General features: G+C 44.5%; 1 protein-coding gene across 1 annotated transcript; it reads right to left on the reverse strand.

The window, feature by feature from the left end:
* Nucleotides 1-1737: 1737 nt before the first annotated feature.
* Ldhb (lactate dehydrogenase B) lies at nucleotides 1738-19772 on the reverse strand. Its single transcript, XM_021164516.2, has 8 exons — nucleotides 19668-19772; nucleotides 17243-17377; nucleotides 13157-13274; nucleotides 10521-10694; nucleotides 7388-7561; nucleotides 5934-6051; nucleotides 4259-4382; nucleotides 1738-2093 (listed from the first exon to the last, which is right to left on the reverse strand). Exons 2-8 carry the CDS (start codon nucleotides 17369-17371, stop codon nucleotides 1926-1928), a joined length of 1005 nt encoding a protein of 334 aa, XP_021020175.1. The 5' UTR covers nucleotides 17372-17377; nucleotides 19668-19772; the 3' UTR covers nucleotides 1738-1925.
* Nucleotides 19773-21048: the final 1276 nt, after the last annotated feature.

Here is a 21048-nt window from a genome sequence, read left to right on the forward strand (position 1 = left end):
CAGCTTCTGGCCCTCCTCACCCCACCCCCAACCCCTCCCCACCACCACTAACTGCCAGCCAGGGTGGCATTTCTCTGTGGGAACTCCAGCAAGAAGCAGCAGCCCATTTAAACTCTAAACTGGTCCATGAAACCCAGTCTTGGAAACGGACAACTTATTATAAATTCAGCAATCACTCAGAGCTACCACAAAGAACTGGAGCGGAGATGTAACCTCTCCACTTACAGAAACACTTCCTACAATCATATTTTGGAAATGTGATTTGAAGAAAAAAAAATACCTGTCTTGGCCTCACTTCCCATAACACAAACATCCTCAGAAATGCTGGCACAAGATGCAAAACCTCAGCGTGTTATAAAGAAGTGTTCACTGCAGAACACAGAATGGTTGAGGGTGAGAGTTTAGAAGCCTCAGGGCTGCCTGTTCAGGGGCTGGCTGCCATCTCCGGGCAACTCTCATTTCCTCATAGGAAAAGACATGCAAATCTTCAGAGCAAACGTTGCCCTCTTCCCCAGGGAACATCTGGAGGGGGCTGCAAGAATCTCTAGTGTGCTTGGAGAAGAGCTATCTATGACACCTGTCAGGTAACCATCAGGGCTGATGTTTTCTATAAACAAGCCCCATTCAGTCCACAGCATCACTAGAGCCAGGATGAAAAAGTACCTACCACCTTATATCTTACAAGACTGGAATCTTTGCAAAACATCTGCAATAGTAAATGCTACTTGTATTAGCCTGTATATGGCTAAGCCTTGTACTAAGAATTCTATGTTATTTTCTCACTTTATACTACTTGCTAGTGACACAGCACTTACCCAAGGCCCTGGATTTCAGCATCAGCATAGAGAAAGGTCAATCAGAAGTAAACCACTCTTACTGAAGAGGATATCCTTGCTATCACTGTTCATGGATGAAGGAATTATGACAGCAAGCAATATGCCCAAACCACTATCAATCAACGACAGAGCTGACTCTCAAGCCCAGGGTTGTTATGGTAGCTTTTAGCCATCCCCAAACTTAGACCTAGATAGCCCACATAAATTAGGACCAGTTAAAGGTCAATCTGCCTTACCTATATTGAGTTTCCATACTGTCTTCCTGACAACTGGGTCTGGGTGACTTGGCCCAAACGTTCATTTCCTTTCACTAACAAAGACAACTCCAACATACTTCTAGTTTACCCACTGGTTTCTTCCCTTCAGAGAATGAAAGTGGACTGCATTATATGGAAGGTACACTAGTTTCTTCTCTGGTTATAACTTAAAAATTGTATCATGGCTGGAGAGATGCTCAGAGGTTAAGCATGCACCCCTTTCTCTCAACACTGACGTCAGGGGGCTTACAACCACCAGTGACTCCGTTTCCAGGTGTCTGACTCAGCTGGTCTTAGGTGCACATACCTACATGTGATCATACACGACTATCAAAAACCTTCAAACTGTAAATATATTCTCAAAACATGAAACTCATAGGGCACATTGTGATGGAATATTCTGGCACTGCCTGGAAGGTGGTTACCGGAACATAGATGGTAGAATTTAAGGACATTGGAGGTTTAGAAGAATCATTTAAGAAACGTATCACAACTTTCCAGAAACTATTAAAGAAAACACAAGGTGAGCCTGTAATCTCAACACCAGGAAGGCCGCATGCGGCCAGAAGAGCTCAGTTCGAGGCTAGTGCTGGCTACACAGGGAGACACCATCTCAAGGAACCAGACAAAAAGGCAGGCAGAAGTATGCTGCAATTGCTAACTTTATTTGATCAGGAGCTCCTAGTGCAAACATCAAACAAGCCTGGGCTTTGATCTGTGAGCTCATATCACATGTCAGGGAAGAAGCAAACTGTGACCTACATACAAGGCTGAAGACTAAAGGTTCACGGTCACATTGGAGGTTTGTGTTCTACAGCCTAGAGACTGGCAGTCACAGGTCTTTGAGGTCTTTCTGGATGTCCCATAGGGTGTCCGCACTCTTCCTGAGCTGAGCGACCTCATCGTCCTTCAGCTTCTGATTGATGACGCTGGTCAGCCCCCGAGCGTTGAGGATGCATGGGAGACTGAGGAAGACTTCGTTCTCGATGCCGTACATTCCCTGTGAAAGCAGAGAAAGCATCCAATGAGGCCATGAGGGAATGATCTGAAGAAGCACGTTGGATCCAAACAACTATAGCAAGTTTGATAAGCACAAATTCCCTAGTTTTCATCTAATGGGTCCACATGTCCCATAAACTGGGGTTTTGAGTTCAGTTTTTTATTTATAGACTGTGCAAACCTATTCTACGGCAAAACTAGTTACAGGAAAGTAGTCAGTACTTAGTTTTTTTTTTTTTTTTTTTTTTTTTTTCGAGACAGGGTTTCTCTGTATAGCTCTGGCTGTCCTGGAACTCACTTTGTAGACCAGGCTGTCCTGGAACTCAGAAATCCACCTGCCTCTGCCTCCCGAGTGCTGGGATTAAAGGCGTGCGCCACCACGCCCGGCTTAGTACTTAGTTTTTAAGTCAAGCATTTTCTGCTTAAATACAATTTGCTATATGAACCTTTCCATGGCTTTTAACTCTTTGCTCAATGAGTAACTTCCTACTAACTCATTTTAAGATTTTATTTATTTATTTATTTATTTATTTATTTACTTACTTACTTACTTACTTACTGGTGCCTTCTGGTCTATACAGCAAGTTCCAGGACAACCAGGGCTATACAAAGAAACTTGTCTTTAAAAACAAACAAGATTCAAGGGATGTTTTATGATGCATCTGAGTTTGTGTGTACTATGTGAGCATAGTTGTCTCCAACGGCCAAAAGAGGGCATCAGATCTCCTGGAAGTAGAATTAGAACATCCCAAGAGGTGTTGGAGTAGTTAACTATTTAATTACTAAACTATAATTAACTATATCAAGTGTTCTGCCACTTTAAATCAGGGAATGGACTTCTCTCTATGACTAGTAGATTAATTTAACATGTTATCTTAATATTTTAAACTATTAACCTCAAATTCTTTTGTATATACACCAAAGTAGAGAAAATTAAAAGCATTCTGTATGCTCCCCAAAAGTCACAATTACTCGTTTTCCCATACTCGCCTTGTAAACTGTCTATAGCACTTTAACCTAAACGTCTGGTATCATGCTGTCCCCAACTACCTTTCTGTATGTGTGGTATGCTTGTGTGCACACGTTTCAGTGTACGTGTCTGTGAGTGTGTGAGTATGGGTGGGAGTGTGTGTCTGTGTGTGAGGAGAGTTTCTGTGAGTCTCTGTGTGAGTGTGTCTGTGGGTGTGTGAGTGTGTCTGTGGGTGAGAGTTTCTGTGAGTGTGTGAGAGTTTCTGTGAGTCAGTGTGTGAGAGTCAGTCTGTGGGTGTGTGTATGCATGCATACATGCAGAAATCAGAGGTTGTCATCAGGTGTCTTTCATGATAGTCTCCACTTTATTAAGGCAGGGTCTCTCTCGTGAACCCAGTTTAGTCTGCCCAGCCAGCTAGCTTGCTCTTGGGGATCCCACACCTACGATTTCCCATCATCCTTTTTTCACTTTTGACACGGACATGTGGAAAGGGCTCACATGCTGCGTATGCTGTTCTAATGTAACGTTACTTTTCTTCAATGGACTTCATTCCGATGAGGTGATGCAGCCCAAGCTCATCTCAAACTTCCTACACAGCTGAGGACGACCTTGAACTTCTGACCCTTGTCTCTACATCCTCAGATGACATACAGATCTGCACAAGCACGTCCGATTTAAACAGTGCTGGGGAATCAAACCTGGGGCCTCATGCACGCTAAGCAAGCACTATCCCAACAGAGATAAATCCCAGCCCTCGGCTCAGGTTCTTTTTGCCTCTTTTGTAATGTTTGCTCCACAGTTTTTGATTTAAACTACATTTGCTGTGTGCTACATGAAAGGCTGTCTAGAGCTTACTACATGAGCTTACTACACATAGTGAACCTAGTATATACTTATTTAATGGTATAATAGAAGAAGGTTCAGACTAGGATTCATAGTTAATAGTTTTTTTTATAGAACACAAGGAAGACTTCTTAGAAAAAGTTCAGCTATCTTAGCTCCCAGAGAGTCAAGTGCTCTTATCCTAATCACTGGTTAGAAAGAGAAAAAAATAAACTTTTATTATATAAACCTTGGATGCAAAAGTTACTTTGGACTGGAAGTTTCCCTGGTTCGTTCTTTATTTTTTAAAGATGAATCTCTTTGTACAGTGTAAGACTGGACATCCTGTTCTACTTCATAGCTGGGTCTCTCACCTTCACCATGGTAGACACGGGGTGAATCCGGGAGAGGTTTTTCAGCATGGACTCGATGAGATCAGCCACGCTCAGGCCGATGGCCCAGTTGGTGTAGCCTTTGAGCTTGATGACTTCATAGGCACTAGAAAACAGACCAAGGAGAGAGACCACTGAAACCTGACGGCGGGTGGTGACTCCTTTGTCTGACTGTCCTCTTGGCCCATTTCTTAACCTTTTTGGCTGTAGTTCCTTTTCTTAGTAAAGGAGGAGAATGCATTGGTTTTGTAAGCTTTTTAAGAATATCAACTGAATTAATATACAAACAAAATAAACCTAAGGACGGGAGACACCTAGTGATGTGTCTTCGAAGCCACCATGATGGTTAAGAATGTACATTTAAGATTTTTTTTTAAATTATGTGTACGCATTGTGTGTATGTCTGTGTGCATGTGGTGTGTGTGCACAGGACTGCTAGCATCAGAAGGCCAGAGGCACCAGATGCCCATAGAGCTGGGGTTACAGGAATCTTGGGCCACCCGATGAGGGTACTAGGAACGTAACTTCAGTCCTCTACAAGGCCAGTACACACTCTTAACTGATATGGGATCTCTCCAATCCCTAAAAAAACATTTCCCACCCAAATTAATTTACATAAGCATGTACTTTCAGATATAATAATGAACATTGGAAGTAATGAAAGGCAGGAGAAGCTGTCATTCAAAAGAGCAGTCATCTAATCACTTTAAAACTGAAGCATTAACTAAATTGAAAATCGAAGGACTTTTTCAACTTTTAGATCCTTTTTGCTATATGCAAATCAAATTCTCCAGGAAAAAAGTGTTCTCAGTAAACCTTGCATATGTGAAGTAGCAACCTTCCTACTGAACCTCTCTGTAAATAGTTAACCCTTACTGAGTGCTTGTCAGTTTTCAGTGAGAGGCCCACCATGTTATAAGTGACCTCATCCTGACAAGTCTGTGGGTCTTACACTTTACACAGACTAAAAGGTCCACAGAGAACCAGGCTATGAGCCATTATGACCTAGTGCATCTGGGAGAAGCCGGATGATAGATAACCCTGAAGATGAAATCGCCTCCAGTAGCTATAGTCAGCTTCGTTGGTAGTATGTGAGCGTAAGCCTGAGTTATGGGCTGTATTTCAAAATGATGTATGATTTGGGGTAGGGAGATCATAATGGAGAATGGTTGATAATAAAAGAAAGCTTAAGAAAAAAAAAGATTAGGATGGGAGACATCTTAAAGGGGTAGGGGTAGGCAGATAAGAACAGAGCTGATTAAAATCTCCCAGCAGGCTGCCCAAGTGGATTGTGTGACTATAGAGGCCCAGGATCCCCTCTGTGGACGAACCAAGCCTTATTTAACAAGTGGCAAGGTAAGGCCCCCCTCACTAGGCAATTCCATGGTTGTCTCTACATGTGCCGGTTTTCTCCTGAGAACACACATTTGCACTCTCTAGAGACTTGCCTAGCACGTCTGACTGTTTCTCCTGAGAACACACATTTGCACTCTCTAGAGACTTGCCTAGCACGTCTGACTGGTGTACACAGATCTTCCCCACCTCTCAGAGGCCCTCACCAGGTGAAGAGTCACCAGAGCAGAAGTGTGGAAACAGCCTAGGATTCTCTCTACCAGGACAGGACTCAAAGTCTAAGTGGAGTCGCCCGCCCACTCACCTGTCCACCACCATCTTATGCACCTCCTTCCAGTTCTCACTGTCATTGTCTGTCCCCATTTCTGGATTCAGTTCCTGGAGGGAGACTCCTGCCACATTCACCCCGCTCCACACAGCCACTGAGAAAAAGCAAGACAAAACCTTTTTTATCTCAGATCTCTGATGCAACTTATCCCTACTATTCCAATGGCAATTGCCCCTGGTAGAGTTCCCATCCTTTTTGGAGAGATATTTGTTCCAATATTTGCCTTCAACTAACAATAGATATCAGACACATGTACAGACAGACAGACACATACACACATAAACACACACACACATAATGTATATATGTTTGTGGGTATGTGCAGGTGCCCAGAATCCAGAAGGGTGAGCCAAGACACCTGAGGCTGGAGCTGTAGGCCGTTGTGAACCTGATGTGGGTTCTAGGACTGAACTTGGTCCTCTGCCACAGCAACAAATGTCCTTACCTGCTGAGCCGCTTCTCCAGGCTCTACTTCTGACCTTTTAGCTTTAAACAAATGTGGCTCAAAACAGTCATTGCCATCATTTACATAGAACATGAAATTCTTTTCCAAATCTCTAGGCTGGTAAAAACCACAAGGAATTATAGTTTGGGATCATGCTAAACACTCGATTTTAGAAATGTAAACTTCTCTCCTGGGGACTGTTTGGTAACAAAAGTCCCTCTCTTCATAATTAAAAAATCTAGGATAATTATACCCAAATACAGTTATCATTATGGAAGTACACTAATATATAAATTAAGGTCTTCTTAATATTGGGGAGAATGTCTACAAACAAACATGGGAACTGGCTTTGAAGTCCCAGTCTCATGATCTGTAGAAAGTTTTGGAGAACACTGGATACTCAGATGGTATGGACAATGGACCAGGTACAGTGCAGTACAGTTACACAGCTATGGCAGGTAACCTGTGAATGGCCAAGTAAGACCCCCTCGGCCCACAGTATCTGCAGTGCCAAGCTTACTAGACATCCATGCAGTCTTAAAGAAAACCATGGATCCATCTCATCGGGCCCAAGAATGAGTGACTTTTCTCTCATGCTGTGGACGTGACTGCTTCATACTTAATGGAGAGGGCCAATACAGTGAGACAGGCAAGATGGCTCAGCAGGTAGGGATATGTGCTGCCAGGCAGGATGACCAGAGTTTGATCTCTGTGGTGAGTTCAAAGCCAACCTGGTCTACATGGCAAGTTTCAAGATAGCCAGGGTTATACAGAGAGACACTGTCTTTGAAAAAAACCTTAAAGATAGCTAAGTGGGTCAATGGATAGATGACAGAAAGAGAGCAAACTGGAATAGAACCCAAAATGTTAAGTATAGTACTTCTGAACCCATTCTGAAATATAGCAATGTATATGAAACTAAAATCTGAAATAGGGAAAAGAGCATTCCGGGTGACCCAGCGGCACAAAGGGAACTCTTTCTTACCACTGGAGTCTCCATGCTCGCCCAGGATCCATCCGTGGCAGCTGCTGGGATGAATGCCAAGCTTCTCTGCCATGAGGTAGCGGAATCGAGCAGAATCCAGATTGCATCCGCTCCCAATCACACGGTGCTTAGGTAGCCCGCTCAGTTTCCAGGTGACATAAGTCAGAATATCCACTAAACAGCACAGAAAAAATAGTAAGTAAATGGGAACTGCTCAGCCAATTAGAAGCAGCGTTGGCGTCTGCCTCCACATGTGAGATGTGGCCAGAAAGATTTTCACAGTTGGGTCAGGCAGACAGGATTGAAGCATTTGTAAAGAAGCTGTAAACGTGTAAACATGTGCAAATGTAGCATGATCTGACATAAGGATACTCAGGAGGATTACAAGTCAAATGAAAGAAAAAGGCATGTGCAGCCCTTTCCGTGATAGTTTGGATAAAAATGGCCCCCATAGGCTCATATATTTGGATTCTTAGTCACCAGGGAGTGACATGATTTGAAAGGATTAGAAGGTGTGGCCTTGTTGGAGGAAGTGTGTCACAGGGGGGTGGGCTTTGAGGTTTCAGAAGCCCATGGAAGGCCCAGGCTCCCCCTCTGCCTAAGGATCGAGCACTAGTTCTCAGGTCTGCCTGTGAGATGCCATGTTCTCACCATGACGATAATGGACTTCATCTCTGAAACTCTAGGCAATTAAGTACTTCTTATAAAAGTTGTGGTCACGGTGTCTTCCCACAGAACTAGAACAGTGGCTAACACACTCAGTCACATTGCCACCAATATTAACAGTCTGTTGATTGTGACAGCTGTCATCACAAACAATGCTAACTTAGTGAGGTGCACCTGTATACATTTTCTTAAGTGTGATATTGTCCAATAAACAATCATGAAATCTATGTCATTACTATCTCCTAGCTGGATGACTGCTACATAGCCTTCATCTATGTGACACAGTGGGTGAGATTTCTGTGGGGTCACAGAAGTTACAGGCTGTGTTGGAAAAAGAAGGAAATGTACACCCTGGGAGAAAAGAAGCTGACAATGGGTTCGGCGGGCCCCACCCCTGTGCTCCTCTGTGGAGCCTGGCAAAGATATCTTTGGCACACTCTCACTGAACAAGGCCTTTCATCTGCCAACTTTAAAACACCACAAAAGCTTTCTGGAGTCTCATACTTTGAAGCGCTACCTTGGAAATGATGTAATCAGGTCGCACCGCCAGTGAAGCAGAATGTGGACACTCGGAATGTGGCTAACTGCTGGTCATCTCTGTTGGACACATACCTGGCATGTTTGTTTACATACGTGCCTGAACCATTCAGAAAGCCCCAGTCTAGGCTCATAAAAAAGGAGAATACAGAAATGATCTCCTATCGGGTCCCAGGCCCCAGTACTATAGGAACTGCAGTGACTCCCCACCCGGGCAGGCTTAGCCACAATCCTCCAGGTGACAGATCAGACGCAGCTCTACCATTTTATAAATATGCTCACCATCATGCAGCAACTTTGATGGTAAGTGACAGAGCAATGATGTGTGACACTGACCTGGGTGACACGCCTCAATGGCCTACCCCATAGTTCAGTGTCCAGTACATCCCAGGAGAAGGGAGGTTAGTGACAGACATTAAACTTTTAACCATTTGGTCTGGCACATGACAAAATATATTTAGTTACAAAACCTTAATTATCCTTAGAAAGCTTTTCCTAAACAGAGAAAGAAAGGCTAAGGAGAGAAAATTACCCCCACCATCCAAAAAACCCCAGGCCATTGCAAAGTTACTTTCTTTGCAAGATAATAATAGGAAAAAAAAATCAATCAATCAAACAAACAAAACAAAAAGGAAAAAAATAATTGATTGATGCCAGGTTATAAGAGATGATTCCATGTTTTAAATTTTTTTTGTTTTCTTTTGTTTTGAATCTACCTATATGTCTGTAAGCCATATACAGAATCGAAAAGAAGATATCGGGTTCCTCCAGAACTAGAGGCACTATGTGGGTGCTAGGAACTGAACCTGGGTCCTCAGCAAGAGCAGCCAGCACTCTGAACTATACCAAGTCATTCTCCCCACCCCCTGCCTTGCAAGCCCCATTGGGAAACGTGGCTATTGTATCTCTTGTCCTGACTTATCAATTCAAATGAATGGCTCGGAGGGAGCTTGGTGATGTGCACTTTGCTTTGTGAGTTCTGATTTTTTTAATTATTATTATTATTTTATTAGATAGTTTCTTTATATACATGTCTCTGATTCTTATCCTGGCCTGCTAGGGCCCAGCAGAGGCTGCAAGCAATGGCCTTATATAATTTTATTCACAGGCTACAAAGGTAGTGTCAGTCACTGCAATGTGTTGTATGTGGCAAACACACATGGTCATACATGCACAGGAGAGTGCACACACGTGAATGTGAAGGTCAAAGGTCTATGCTGAGTCTTCCTCAGTTGTTCCCCACATTAGAGATAGGGTTTCTTAACCAGCCAGAGTTCACCGATTTGGCGTGACTGGCTGGCCAGGAGCACCAGGGCTCCTCTGTTCTCCATCTCCCTGCCATTGAAATGAAAGACGCACACTCTCACACCTGGATCTCTATGTGGAGGCTGAGCTCGGGTCCTCAGGCTTACACAGCCTGTGCCTTACAGAGCCACGTCCCAGCTCCACCTACCCATCATTTACAAATATAAAGCCTTGCCACTCCACAACACACACGGATGAAACCAGAAGGCAAAACCCACGATACAGGGCACCCACGATACAGGGCACCCACGATACAGGGCACCCACGATACAGGGCACCCACGATACAGGGCACCCACGATACAGGGNACCCACGATACAGGGCACCCACGATACAGGGCACCCACGATACAGGGCACCCACGATACAGGGCACCCACGATACAGGGCACCCACGATACAGGGCATCCACGATACAGGGCACCCACGATACAGGCTTCTCGCATTTTTGAACATGTGGCCTGGGATGGAGCCATGTGTTTTGCAGACACCATCTTTCTTTGCCAGTAACAGAAGGCAAGTAGACTGCGGACAGCCTCGGTTAGTGAGCAAACCCAAAACAGTGAAGTCCCCCAAACGTTTGGAACCAGACAGGCCAGTGTTCCAGTTAAGGCGCCATGTTGGTACCTGGGTTGGAAACCACGATGATGGTGCAGTCAGGGCTGTACTTGACGATCTGAGGAACGATGAACTTGAACACGTTGACATTTCTCTGCACCAAGTTGAGCCGACTCTCCCCCTCCTGCTGGCGGACTCCTGCCGTCACCACCACAATCTTGGAATTGGCTGTCACAGAGTAATCTTGAAGAAAGAAAACAAGAGAGTGGACCTTAAATTCAACTCCTGGGCCAAACATGTTATCTCTGGTATGTTCTAGAAGTTCCACTGCGCAAAGCTTCCAGAACTTAATTTTCTGTATTAATAGGTGTGTGTGTGTATGTTATGAACCGAAGTTAGGTCCTCTGGAAGAGCAGCACATACTCTTATTCACTGAGTGATCCCCAGCAACTATTAAGAGGGTGTTTTGGTTTTGTTTTTTAAAGATTTACTTATTTAATGTGAATACACTGTTGTCCTCATACTCCAGAAGAGGGCACCAGATCTCATCACAGATGGTTGTGAGCCACCTTGTGGTTGCTGGGACTTGAACTCAGGACCTCTGGAAGAACAGTCAGTGCTCTTAACCTCTGAGCCATCTCTCCAGCCCTATTAAGAGGTTTTGAACTTCAAGTCTCTGCAGCTGCATTTTTCTTGAGTAACAATGATGCAACCTGACTTCAAGTGACAGATAAGGAGCCAGGGAAATAACACCCCAAATATGTTCGTGGCTAAGAAGGCCACTGAGCTTCCAGGGAAAGCTGAAGCATCTCAATGAGCCCGCAGCCCAGCAGGCAGGCTTTCCACCGTTGCCATGAAGCTGTGGCTTGCACATTCCTAAATTAGTAACAGACAACACAGACAAGACTCATTTTTAATTCCGTTTTAGACACGTAATGCTGCCGACATCTATGAAGAAAAAGAAAGGCAGCGTTTGGTTTGGATTATAAATTAAATTTTGGTTTCTAATACTTCATATATTAAAGGAATGGGACACACCTTGAATCCCATTTAGTCAGGAGGCTGTGGCATGAGGTCAAGGTCAGCACGGCCTACAGATGCCTATAGTGTGTGTATGTTTAAGACAGTCTCACTATGCAGCCCTGTTTGGCTTACAACACACCACGAAGCCCAGGCTGGCCTAGAACTGCCTGCCTCTGCCTCCTGAATGCTGGGATTAAAGGTGTGTGTCACCATACCTGGCTATACCATATTTATTAAGGAAGATTATGTTCTAGCAGTGTTAATGTTTGGAGAAGTTTTGCTGCTAAGGAAGTAAGTTAACATTTCAGTATTTCAAGATCTGACATCTCGCTAAGATTTGACATGATCATTAGCCTGGGTGGCAATGTGGCTTCTGACAGTTACCAATAGTTTTTCCCATAAAATGCAGGGACTGGCCGTACCCTTAGCATACACCTGTGAAGATGAAATGACAAGCCCAAACACCTGACACAGGACTCTGAATGTGGCTAGTCAGTAAGTAATAGTGATTTATCTAGTTTTTTCAAGGCAACCTGTCCCTGCACACACAGATTATCAGCACAGGAAAAGGAAGGGGGCTGACCTAGAAGATGCCCCTGGGACAAATGCAGTGCAGCCTACTAGAAAATCAGGATGCTACATATGGGCCCTGCTAGGGTTGTTGGTATTGTTTTAAAAGCATATTTTTTAAAAAAGGATTTGATTTAAAAAAAAATATGCAGCCAAATTTTTACTTCAGAAATAAAACGGTGTTGCCAGGCAAAGCACCACACACTAACAATCCCAGCAGTTGGGAGGGGCTAGCCTCAAGTGCATAGTGAGTTCATGGTAACATGGATTCCATGAGGTCTATCTCTAGGAAACAAAATGACCACAGGGCACACACTTGGGAAATCAAGCCGATGAAGAGAACACTTGGCATGTGGTGTACAGCACCAAATGCTACACGGATGCTCATGACAAAATGTTCACGTGCCTTGTGCACCGGTCAGCAGAATCTCCAGAAAATGGATTTCTAGAAACTGATGCAGAAAAGCGCGTGTGCCTGTGTGAGAAAGATGCAGACAGCAACCACCATCACCATACATCACAATTTGTGATTTTTCTCCTGATGATACAGCTGCAGACCTGGAGAAGGTCTCATTTTAAAAGACTATATAGTCTACAAAAAGTAGAATTGAGAGCAAATTTTAAATAAAAAAGGGGGGGGCATTTCTAAGTAGATGGAAATTCTGTAGTCTTTGAACTTACTAAAATAGATCATGAGTATTTTGTTGTAAGAGATTACTAAAACAACTGCCCCATAATTCTAGCTTTTCCTAGTTAAAAAAAAAGTTTATACAGGCAATGGTGGCACATGGTTTTAATCCCAGCTCTTGGGAGGCAAAGACACCCCAGGTCTATAGATCAAGTCCCAGGATAGTCATAGCTATACAGAGAAACCCCGTCTCAAAAATATAAATAAAAGATAAAAAAAAAATAAAAGAATGAACAAACGAATGGAGGATAACAAAAGAAAGAACAGAGAGCAGTTTAGGACAGAGTTGTCCAGTAATAGATAGCAAGAAATCAACAAAAGTGAGTGATCAGTTTGCCATACTGGAAGGTGCATCCCAAGTATCCACTCATAGGAAAATCCCTTTCATGTTCGATCCCTTCGAGAGTTCGAAGAAGCTACCTACCTTTATCGGCCACAATTTTCGGAGTCTGGAGGAACAAGCTCCCGTGCTGCAGGTCCATCATCTCTCCTTTGAGCTTGTCTTCCAACACATCCACCAGGGCAAGTTCATCAGCCAGAGACTAGAAACACAAAACCAGCCGTTCGCTCCTGCTGTGGTCTGAGTGTCAAGTAGCCCACGGGCTCATGAGTTCTGAACACATGGTTCCTAGGTATCGGTGCTAACTGGGGACACTATACAACCTTTAGGACATGAAGCCTCACTAGATAAACGAGCCACTGGGATGGAGACCTTGAGCTTTACAGAATAGCTGGCTTTCCTTCCTGGCTCATCTGTGCAGACGTTAGCAAGCAGCCTTACAATCCTGCTACTCTGCTGTCCCTGCCGTGATGGTCTGTACGGGAAAACTACGCACCTTGTCATTCAAATTGCTGGCCAAGGTGTTTGGTTGTCACTAATCCAGCACCCAAAATCCTGCAAGGATGGCTTAGCCCCAATCTACCCGACAGAAGCCTTCTACAAATGGCTAAGCACCCAATGGCCAAAATCCTCAAGAACATTGGAGGATGGTATTCAATCATCTACAACCTACAATGTTTAGGTTGGCTCTGAGCAGCTCAGTGTCTTGGCAGGCAAGGTACCCAAGTCACAGGATGAAGGGTTATGTCATCAGGAACCAAATCCCAAGCATAGAGAGAGATGACAGCTCTGTATCAAATATGAATACTAATTTTTATCTACTTTTACTTAAACATGTTTGGGGAAAAAAAAGATTCTTTTCCTTCTTTTCCATGGAGCATCTTAGAGCCCACAGAATTCTTATTTGCATTTTTAAGACCTCCCATTTAACAGCCTAACAGTCTGTGCAGGTGCCCAGGATCAGCACGTCCAATCATCCTTTAATAACAGCACATGCGAGCCACTGCAGTTAGCAGGGCAACACAATTCAGAGCTTAATGTAGGAAGCCACATCACAGGATGTCAGGGGCTCTGTGTCAGAGCGTGTGGAGAATTAGCTTGGAAGTGCGTACGTAGTCGAAGGAAAGAGGTGAGCCAATACCTAAAGAAAAATAACCAAAGAGCTGAATACAGCTGGCTGTGTATGACAGACCTCCTCTAAGAGCAGTTATACAGAGGCATAGCAAACTATGCTGCTGACTGCCTCAAGTCTCTCTACCCACACATCCATAGATTATACATTCACCGTGAATATAAAGATATTATTAAGGAGCAAGGCTGGTTGAAAGCCAAGAGTGTTACTGTAGAAATCTTTTAATCTTAAGTCTCCAGTGGAACAGATACAGTTGTGGATTCTGCCTCTTAGTTAATGAATGACAGCCATCAATGTGTTGGTATTTAAGGCTGGTGGTTTGATATTCAAGTGCCTATTAACCATGGGATTTTTGTGGGAGGGAAAGATATAACTTTTCAAATAATTAACCCAATGGGTAAGCGGCATTAGCTAGTTTGCATTTTGAGCTTTGGCTAACCTAGGGATATGTGGGAAGGTATCCTGGGCAGCAGCAGCAGCAGTGCGCTGCAAGATCCAGGGTCACAGTTCTCTCCAGTGTCCTATGCTGCTGTGGCATTGGGTGGGTTACGCATACTAAATAAACACATTGTTTTGTGGTGCTGAGGTATTGAATCCAAGGCCTTGTGCTCGGCAGCCATGTTCTCTACTGGGGCGTATTTATCTCTATTGTCAACTTTTGGGTTATGGTCAGATACGTGGAGGACAGCCACCTGAGCCATTCTTCTGCTGCAGCTGTGTGACCCTGACAGGTGACCTCAGTCAGTTAATCTTAAAACAAGGGTAAGAAAAGTTCCTATGAGGAGGATGAAGTGAAACAGGCCAAGAATCTCAGCACCTGGAAGGTTGAACTGATGCAAGAGGGACCACCAAGATACTAAGGCCAGCCTGGTTTTTTTAGAGGAGACCCCAGAACAAAACAGTAATACACACCATACACACAGAAGAAAAGTTTTTAAACCTACCAATTATTTAAAATAGAACACCTCAAACTTGTCATGCCCTCCCCTGCTCCACCTCCTGGACGTCGGGATTACTGGCATGTGCCATCATGCCTGACACCACACTTTAGATATTTTCTTTAATTTTATGTGTATATAACACATACACACATATATTATACACACACATTTTTAAGAGAAGTGTAAGCTCAATTGTTTTAACCAAAGTAAGAGTCAACACTAAATAAAGACCATTTAAAACCCCTACATTTCAGGAAATGATCACCTATCATAGGTATCTAGTTAATTAAAAAGTAGCTAGAGAAAGAAGAAAAAGAACACACACCGATGAGTCCTTTGATAATTGTTTCTCAGTTAAAAGATTCACAGTTTGATCCTTGAGAACTTAAAGGTCACACGGTGGCTAGAGGGGTAGCGCAGTGGCTAAGAGCCCTGGCTGCTCCTGTAGAGGAATCGGTTTAGATCCCCAGAACCCACATGGTGGCTCACAGCATCTTAAACTCTAATTCCAGAGCAAATGACACTCTCTTCTAAGAAGGCCATTTTTGGGCAGGAGTGCACAAACATCCATTCAGGCAAAACACCAAAGAATTTAAAGTTTAGGGTCAGGCACGATAGCCCATACTGGTAAGGTAACCCCAACATTCAGGAGGTGGAAGCAACATTCAGGAACAGTCACAAGTTTGAGGCCAGTGTGAGATACATACAGACTCTTAAACACAATATAAATAAAGAAGGTTGAGAACAGAACTCAGGGGTTTAGTTGTAGAATGCTTGCCTAGCATACAAAAGAGTCCCTTGGCTCAATCCCCAACAAAACAACACATTAAACTTCACAAGCAGAAGGAATATGCTTGGTGGGAGGAATTCAAGCAGCTACCACACAAAAGGGTCAGTGTGCTCTACCCAGGGCGGGCATGGGGTGGGGGAGGGGCTGCCAGCTTGCTTTTCTCTCTCTTCCTACATTTAAGGAAGCTCTCAAAACAAGCAAGGCCTCAAGCCACTAAAACTAAGAGGAACAAAAAGAAGCTACGGTGTGAACTGCAAAGAGTGTGAACTGCAAAGGGTGTCTGTAAGGGCAGTCAGGAGTCTAGACAGGTAGACAGCAGAAGGAAGGTCAAGTCTGGAGACACCAAAGCAGCGTACAACTGATGTGGAGAGCTTCGGGCCATAGTGACTATGGAAACAAGCTGGAGAACTTAGAAAGTTTGATCTTGCCAAGATAGGCTCAGCTGGTTAAATGAATGCATATATACATATGTGTGTATATACATATGCATGTACATGTATGGAGAGGGAGCAAGAGAGAAGAGGAAGGAAGTAGAGAGAGTACAAGACAAAGCCAAATGCAGCAGGTTGATAAATCTGAAAGATGCATATGTGGAAGTGTTCAGTATCAAAATAATCTTTACAAATTTCTATTACACTTGAAATCACTTCAAAATAAAAGCCAGAGGTTCAAAGTTTGAAGATAGGAAGACATTCTTCAAAGTTCACATGTCTCTACAAAATCTCCACAAACATGTCCTAAGATGACAGATTCCACTGCATCTAAATTTTCCAGCCACAGAGCTCAGTTTATCACCACAGAAACGAGGCAAGTCACTATGCTATCCCTCTTGGTATGGGGCCCACCCAACAGATACAATGAGATAAATCACAAGGAGATACCAGAAAAGCAGGCACTGAAGAAGATGCCATGAAACTGACCTTTTTTAAAAAATAAAAATAAAAAAAGTCAAAAGCTTGCAGAACAGAGAAAAAGATATACAGTAAGGATATAAAATGCATGCCTTGGATTGAGGCAAAACCAGCTATAAGGGGTGTGGTTTTGACAACCTAGAGAGTTTTAAATATGAATATGAAAATGACGGGAGGACACTGCAATACTATAGTGGTGTTAAACTCTGGAAGCTGTTCCAGAGTGGTCACATAGAGAGTGACCAGAATCCTCCCATAACCAATACTGAAAGATAAGTGTAATTTTTCCGTCATTTCAGATGCCTGAGGGGGTCTGACGACAACACAGGTCTAGGCTCCTCAAAGAGACCACAAACTCCTGCAGAAATTGTGACCTACGGTACTCTTCAAGCATACCTTTCCCAGAATGCTGATGGCACACGCCATACCCACTTGTCCAACGCCCACTACAGTGATCTTGTTGTTCGGGATGGCAGCCTCATCTTCTGCAACTGACGCAATGAGCTTCTCCTTAAGGGTTGCCATCTTGTCCTGCAAGAGAAGGGGTGATCAATGTGATTTACATGCATGGAATCTGACTGAGAAGTAGCCCAAAATGTCACAGCTTCAATTTTGAAAGTATAACTCAACAGAAGCCCTGAAGGAACCACATCTCACTGAATGCAGGACTCAGTGCAAAGTTCTCCACGAGTTTAAACCAAAATGCTTCCCCAGAGCAGAGAGCTCCATGCAAGCCATTAAGTTCCCACCATCCCTTCTGTGACCTTTCTGCTGTAACTGCAAACTACTGGCTAAAGATACAGATATTTATACTGAAGTAAGCTCGTTTCTTTCTTTTGTCCCTATAAGGAATTTGTGTTTAACCATGTTAACCAGCTAACTTATTTTTAAGCTTGTTTAAAGCCAATATGAATAATTGTAGTTTTTCATTACAAATGATTATGGAAGACAAAGACTGATTTAGGTACTTTAAATCTCACAAAAGTTACAGCCCTGCCCTCCTGACAAAGTGTCTTCACAGAAAAGTATCAATGTTAGTAATCTACGCTGATTGTTTCCGTTTGTTTCTTTTTAGCATGGTTTATCACAGCTGAGGCTCCTACAGGTTCCACAGCCCAGCCAGTTCTTTCCCTTTACCCTCATTTTCACTTCTAATCTGTAAAGAGCTAAGTAACAAAACCTGGCTTAGTTAATGAACCCTGTAGAGAACCCTTAGCTGTACAGAGTGAAGTACTTGAAGCAATCACAACGACTTTACTCCAAAACTTATTTTTGTTATTTTAAAGCCTCCCTCCTAATGTGTACTGCTTCCAGGGCTATTTTAGAGATTTTAGAGGGTTATTTTAGCCTTAGAGAATTACACTTGTAGTTTTTTGGTGGGTGGGAAGATGAACTGCTGTGGGAGGGTTTGGACAAAGCACCGACCTTAAAATGAATCCAATCAGGCCCTGTGTCTTAGGCAGTTTCAGCTGAGTAGCCTCACCTCTTCAGTAAGAAAAGCAGAGCCTCCCCAAAGCCTGCCCACACCAAGTTTATTTTTGTTAGTTGGCTTAAAATCTGTTAGGTAGGCTCCAGAGAGCATTAGGGAGGCCCGGAGTCCCAACGTTTGGGAGGTGGAGGCAGGAGAGTCAGGAGAGGCCAAGGTCACCCTCCATCATCCTGGGATGCTGTCTGAAAAAGACACTGGAACGCTGAAGCTGTCCTGAAAACATTTTAAATAGCCTTGGGGAATTTCAAAAGCGGCAGTGTTGAAGATCCAGCAAGCACAGGCAGATATCTAGACTGAAGTTCAGCGTGTATTCTCCTCCCACCCCCACCTCCCACAGTGATAGAGAATGAGAAGAAAATAGTTTGCATTGTAGCAAGCCTGTGTCAAATCAGGGAGTTGACTGTAGGGAGAAAGGAACAGGAAAAACACCCTCGCCTCGGGGTCCCCCCACATTCCCATCTCCTGTGCATAAGAACCAGTGGTCTGAGTCAGAGGCGAAGGTCGACTCCGCAGAGAATCTCCTGTGTTAACTCTTAAAGCCCGGGTTTGGCCTCCAATTTCTCCATTAAAACGAGTCATATCCCCCACCCTACCCCCGACCCCAGGTCCTGTCGGAGCTTGTTCAGTTCCGCGACACCTAAGCCACCTTTCCTCCTGTGCAAAGCAGGTCACGAGGGAGACACCGGCGCACACCTCGAATAAGGTCTCCAGGGGGAAGCCTAGGCTTCCACACTTAGCACAAGAAGTAAACAAAATCCTAGCTCATCTAAAGAGGCCCAGCAAGTACCCGGCTGCAGGGCGGGCAGTGTGAGAGGGGACGAAGCCTGGTGTTCCGGACCCAACTTTCCTTTATCCTCATTGCTAAAATAGCTGGGACCGTTCTCCATCACCAGGTGCAAGACCTTTCAACCTTCACAGGGACCCACCTAGACCTTGCTCCGTTCCCCGGGCCACTATGCGCGCGGCCCCGGCTTGCGCCCCAGGCTGCATCGCAGCTGATGGGTGATGTGCTAACTGCCAAGGACTTGAAGAGACCAGGTTTGACTTACCTTACGTTACAAGTCTTTCTATTGATAGCACACAGCCCGGAGACCAGCCTGTGCTCAGGATGTACCAAGGTGCAGACCGAGTCGGGAGCTCAGCTGCGCACCTCTGCTCGCTCGGCTTGCCACCCAAAACCACAAAGAAGAAATAGGTAGGAGCATGAATGATCAGGGACAAAGGCCCCAGAGAGTGGATGTGTCGGACGTAGCTCCTTCCTCCTGTTCTGCCAAACAATAACACCTCTGTACTCCCTACTCCCACAACACACACCCTGGTGTTCAGACCTACCAGAAAAGAGGAGGCTCTGCGGGCGCTCTGAGGCAGGGGAACCACTGCAAAGTCAGCAGGCTGCTGCTCTGCGGACCGCAGACTCTGGCTCTACAAGAAGGAGGAGGAGGAGGCGGGGCCGCGGCGCTCCAGCCTCCTAGCTTTCTCCATTGTGATTGGAAACCCGAGATGGGTCTATCCCTCCCCTCGGCTCGCTCAATCTCCTTCAAGGACAAGGCTGGAGTGTGCACGCGCTCTCCCCCGCTCTCTAAAGTTAGAGGTCACCTTCCGCTGAGGCACTTATTCCGTAAACCTGCCTCTCTGGCCTTCTGTACGGTCTCCATCTTGTGCTAATAGAAACCTATGTCTAGGTTGCATTCGGGCTCCACTTTAGAGCAGTCGCCTTGCTTAAGATGCTACTGATACATCACTCCAAAAGGCCGCGGAGCTTCTGAACTCTTTTCAGAAGTGGGGTTTTATACACGCCTGTTATCCCAGCACTGGTAAGGCTGAGTCCTGAGGGAAGTCAGGAGTTTGAGACCAGCCTAGGCCTCTCCATTAAGGCTGTTTCAAACAAACAAAAACAAACTAACTCAGAAGAGAACAGATTTTTGGTCATTTCAAGTTCCTTCAATAAGACAGTAACCGCCCCTCCCCCTCTCCCCACACCTAATTCAACTAATAGCTGCCTAACAAGATCGAAGGTGCCTGATTTCTGCCCTTCGCAGTTCCTCCAGGAAACTGCAAAGTTCCAAGAAAAAGCCTGGCCCCAGGGAGAAAAAACAAGGACCCTAAGAAAGATGTAAGTTCTCTAAGAGTCACTGAGCTGGTACTGTGTGTGTGTGTGTGTGTGTGTGTGTGTGTGTGTGTGTGTGTGTGTGAGTGCTTCGCATAGAATCCAGGAGCTCACAGTTTAGCAGGGAGTAGCATCCCCAGCCCTGTAATTGTCTTCCCACATTCTTAGCTCTTTGTCTCATCCAGCCCAGTGCCGGGTTCCTTATTCCAGCATGGATTAAGCAAGCAGAAGTGTTGTGAAATTTTAGGGCAATTGTGTTTTCTTAAGATAAAATTGTTTCCCCATCTAGCAAGCTCACTGGAGCTGCTATGTGAGAATTTGCCTTTTGTTTTCTTTAAGTGTGTAGCTCTTGTCAACGACTGCTAATTCTATAAATAGAACTCTCCTCTGCCAAGCATTGAAGGTGTAAGTGTGAATATAACTGTGCTCTTTGGGTGCTGCCCTCTGCCCCAATTTTACTGAAAATTTGGGGGAGTCTGGGTAGAGCTATCACATTACTGGGGAGTAGAAGGAATTGTAGGAATTGAAGAAAAGGAGAAGCTTTGATAGAGAAGTGACAGGCAGCTATGGATGGGACTTGGGGGTAGAGTACAGACTTGGTGTTTG

The sequence above is a fragment of the Mus caroli genome, chromosome 6, assembly GCF_900094665.2.
Source record: "Mus caroli chromosome 6, CAROLI_EIJ_v1.1, whole genome shotgun sequence".
Classification (NCBI taxonomy): Eukaryota; Metazoa; Chordata; class Mammalia; order Rodentia; family Muridae; genus Mus; species Mus caroli.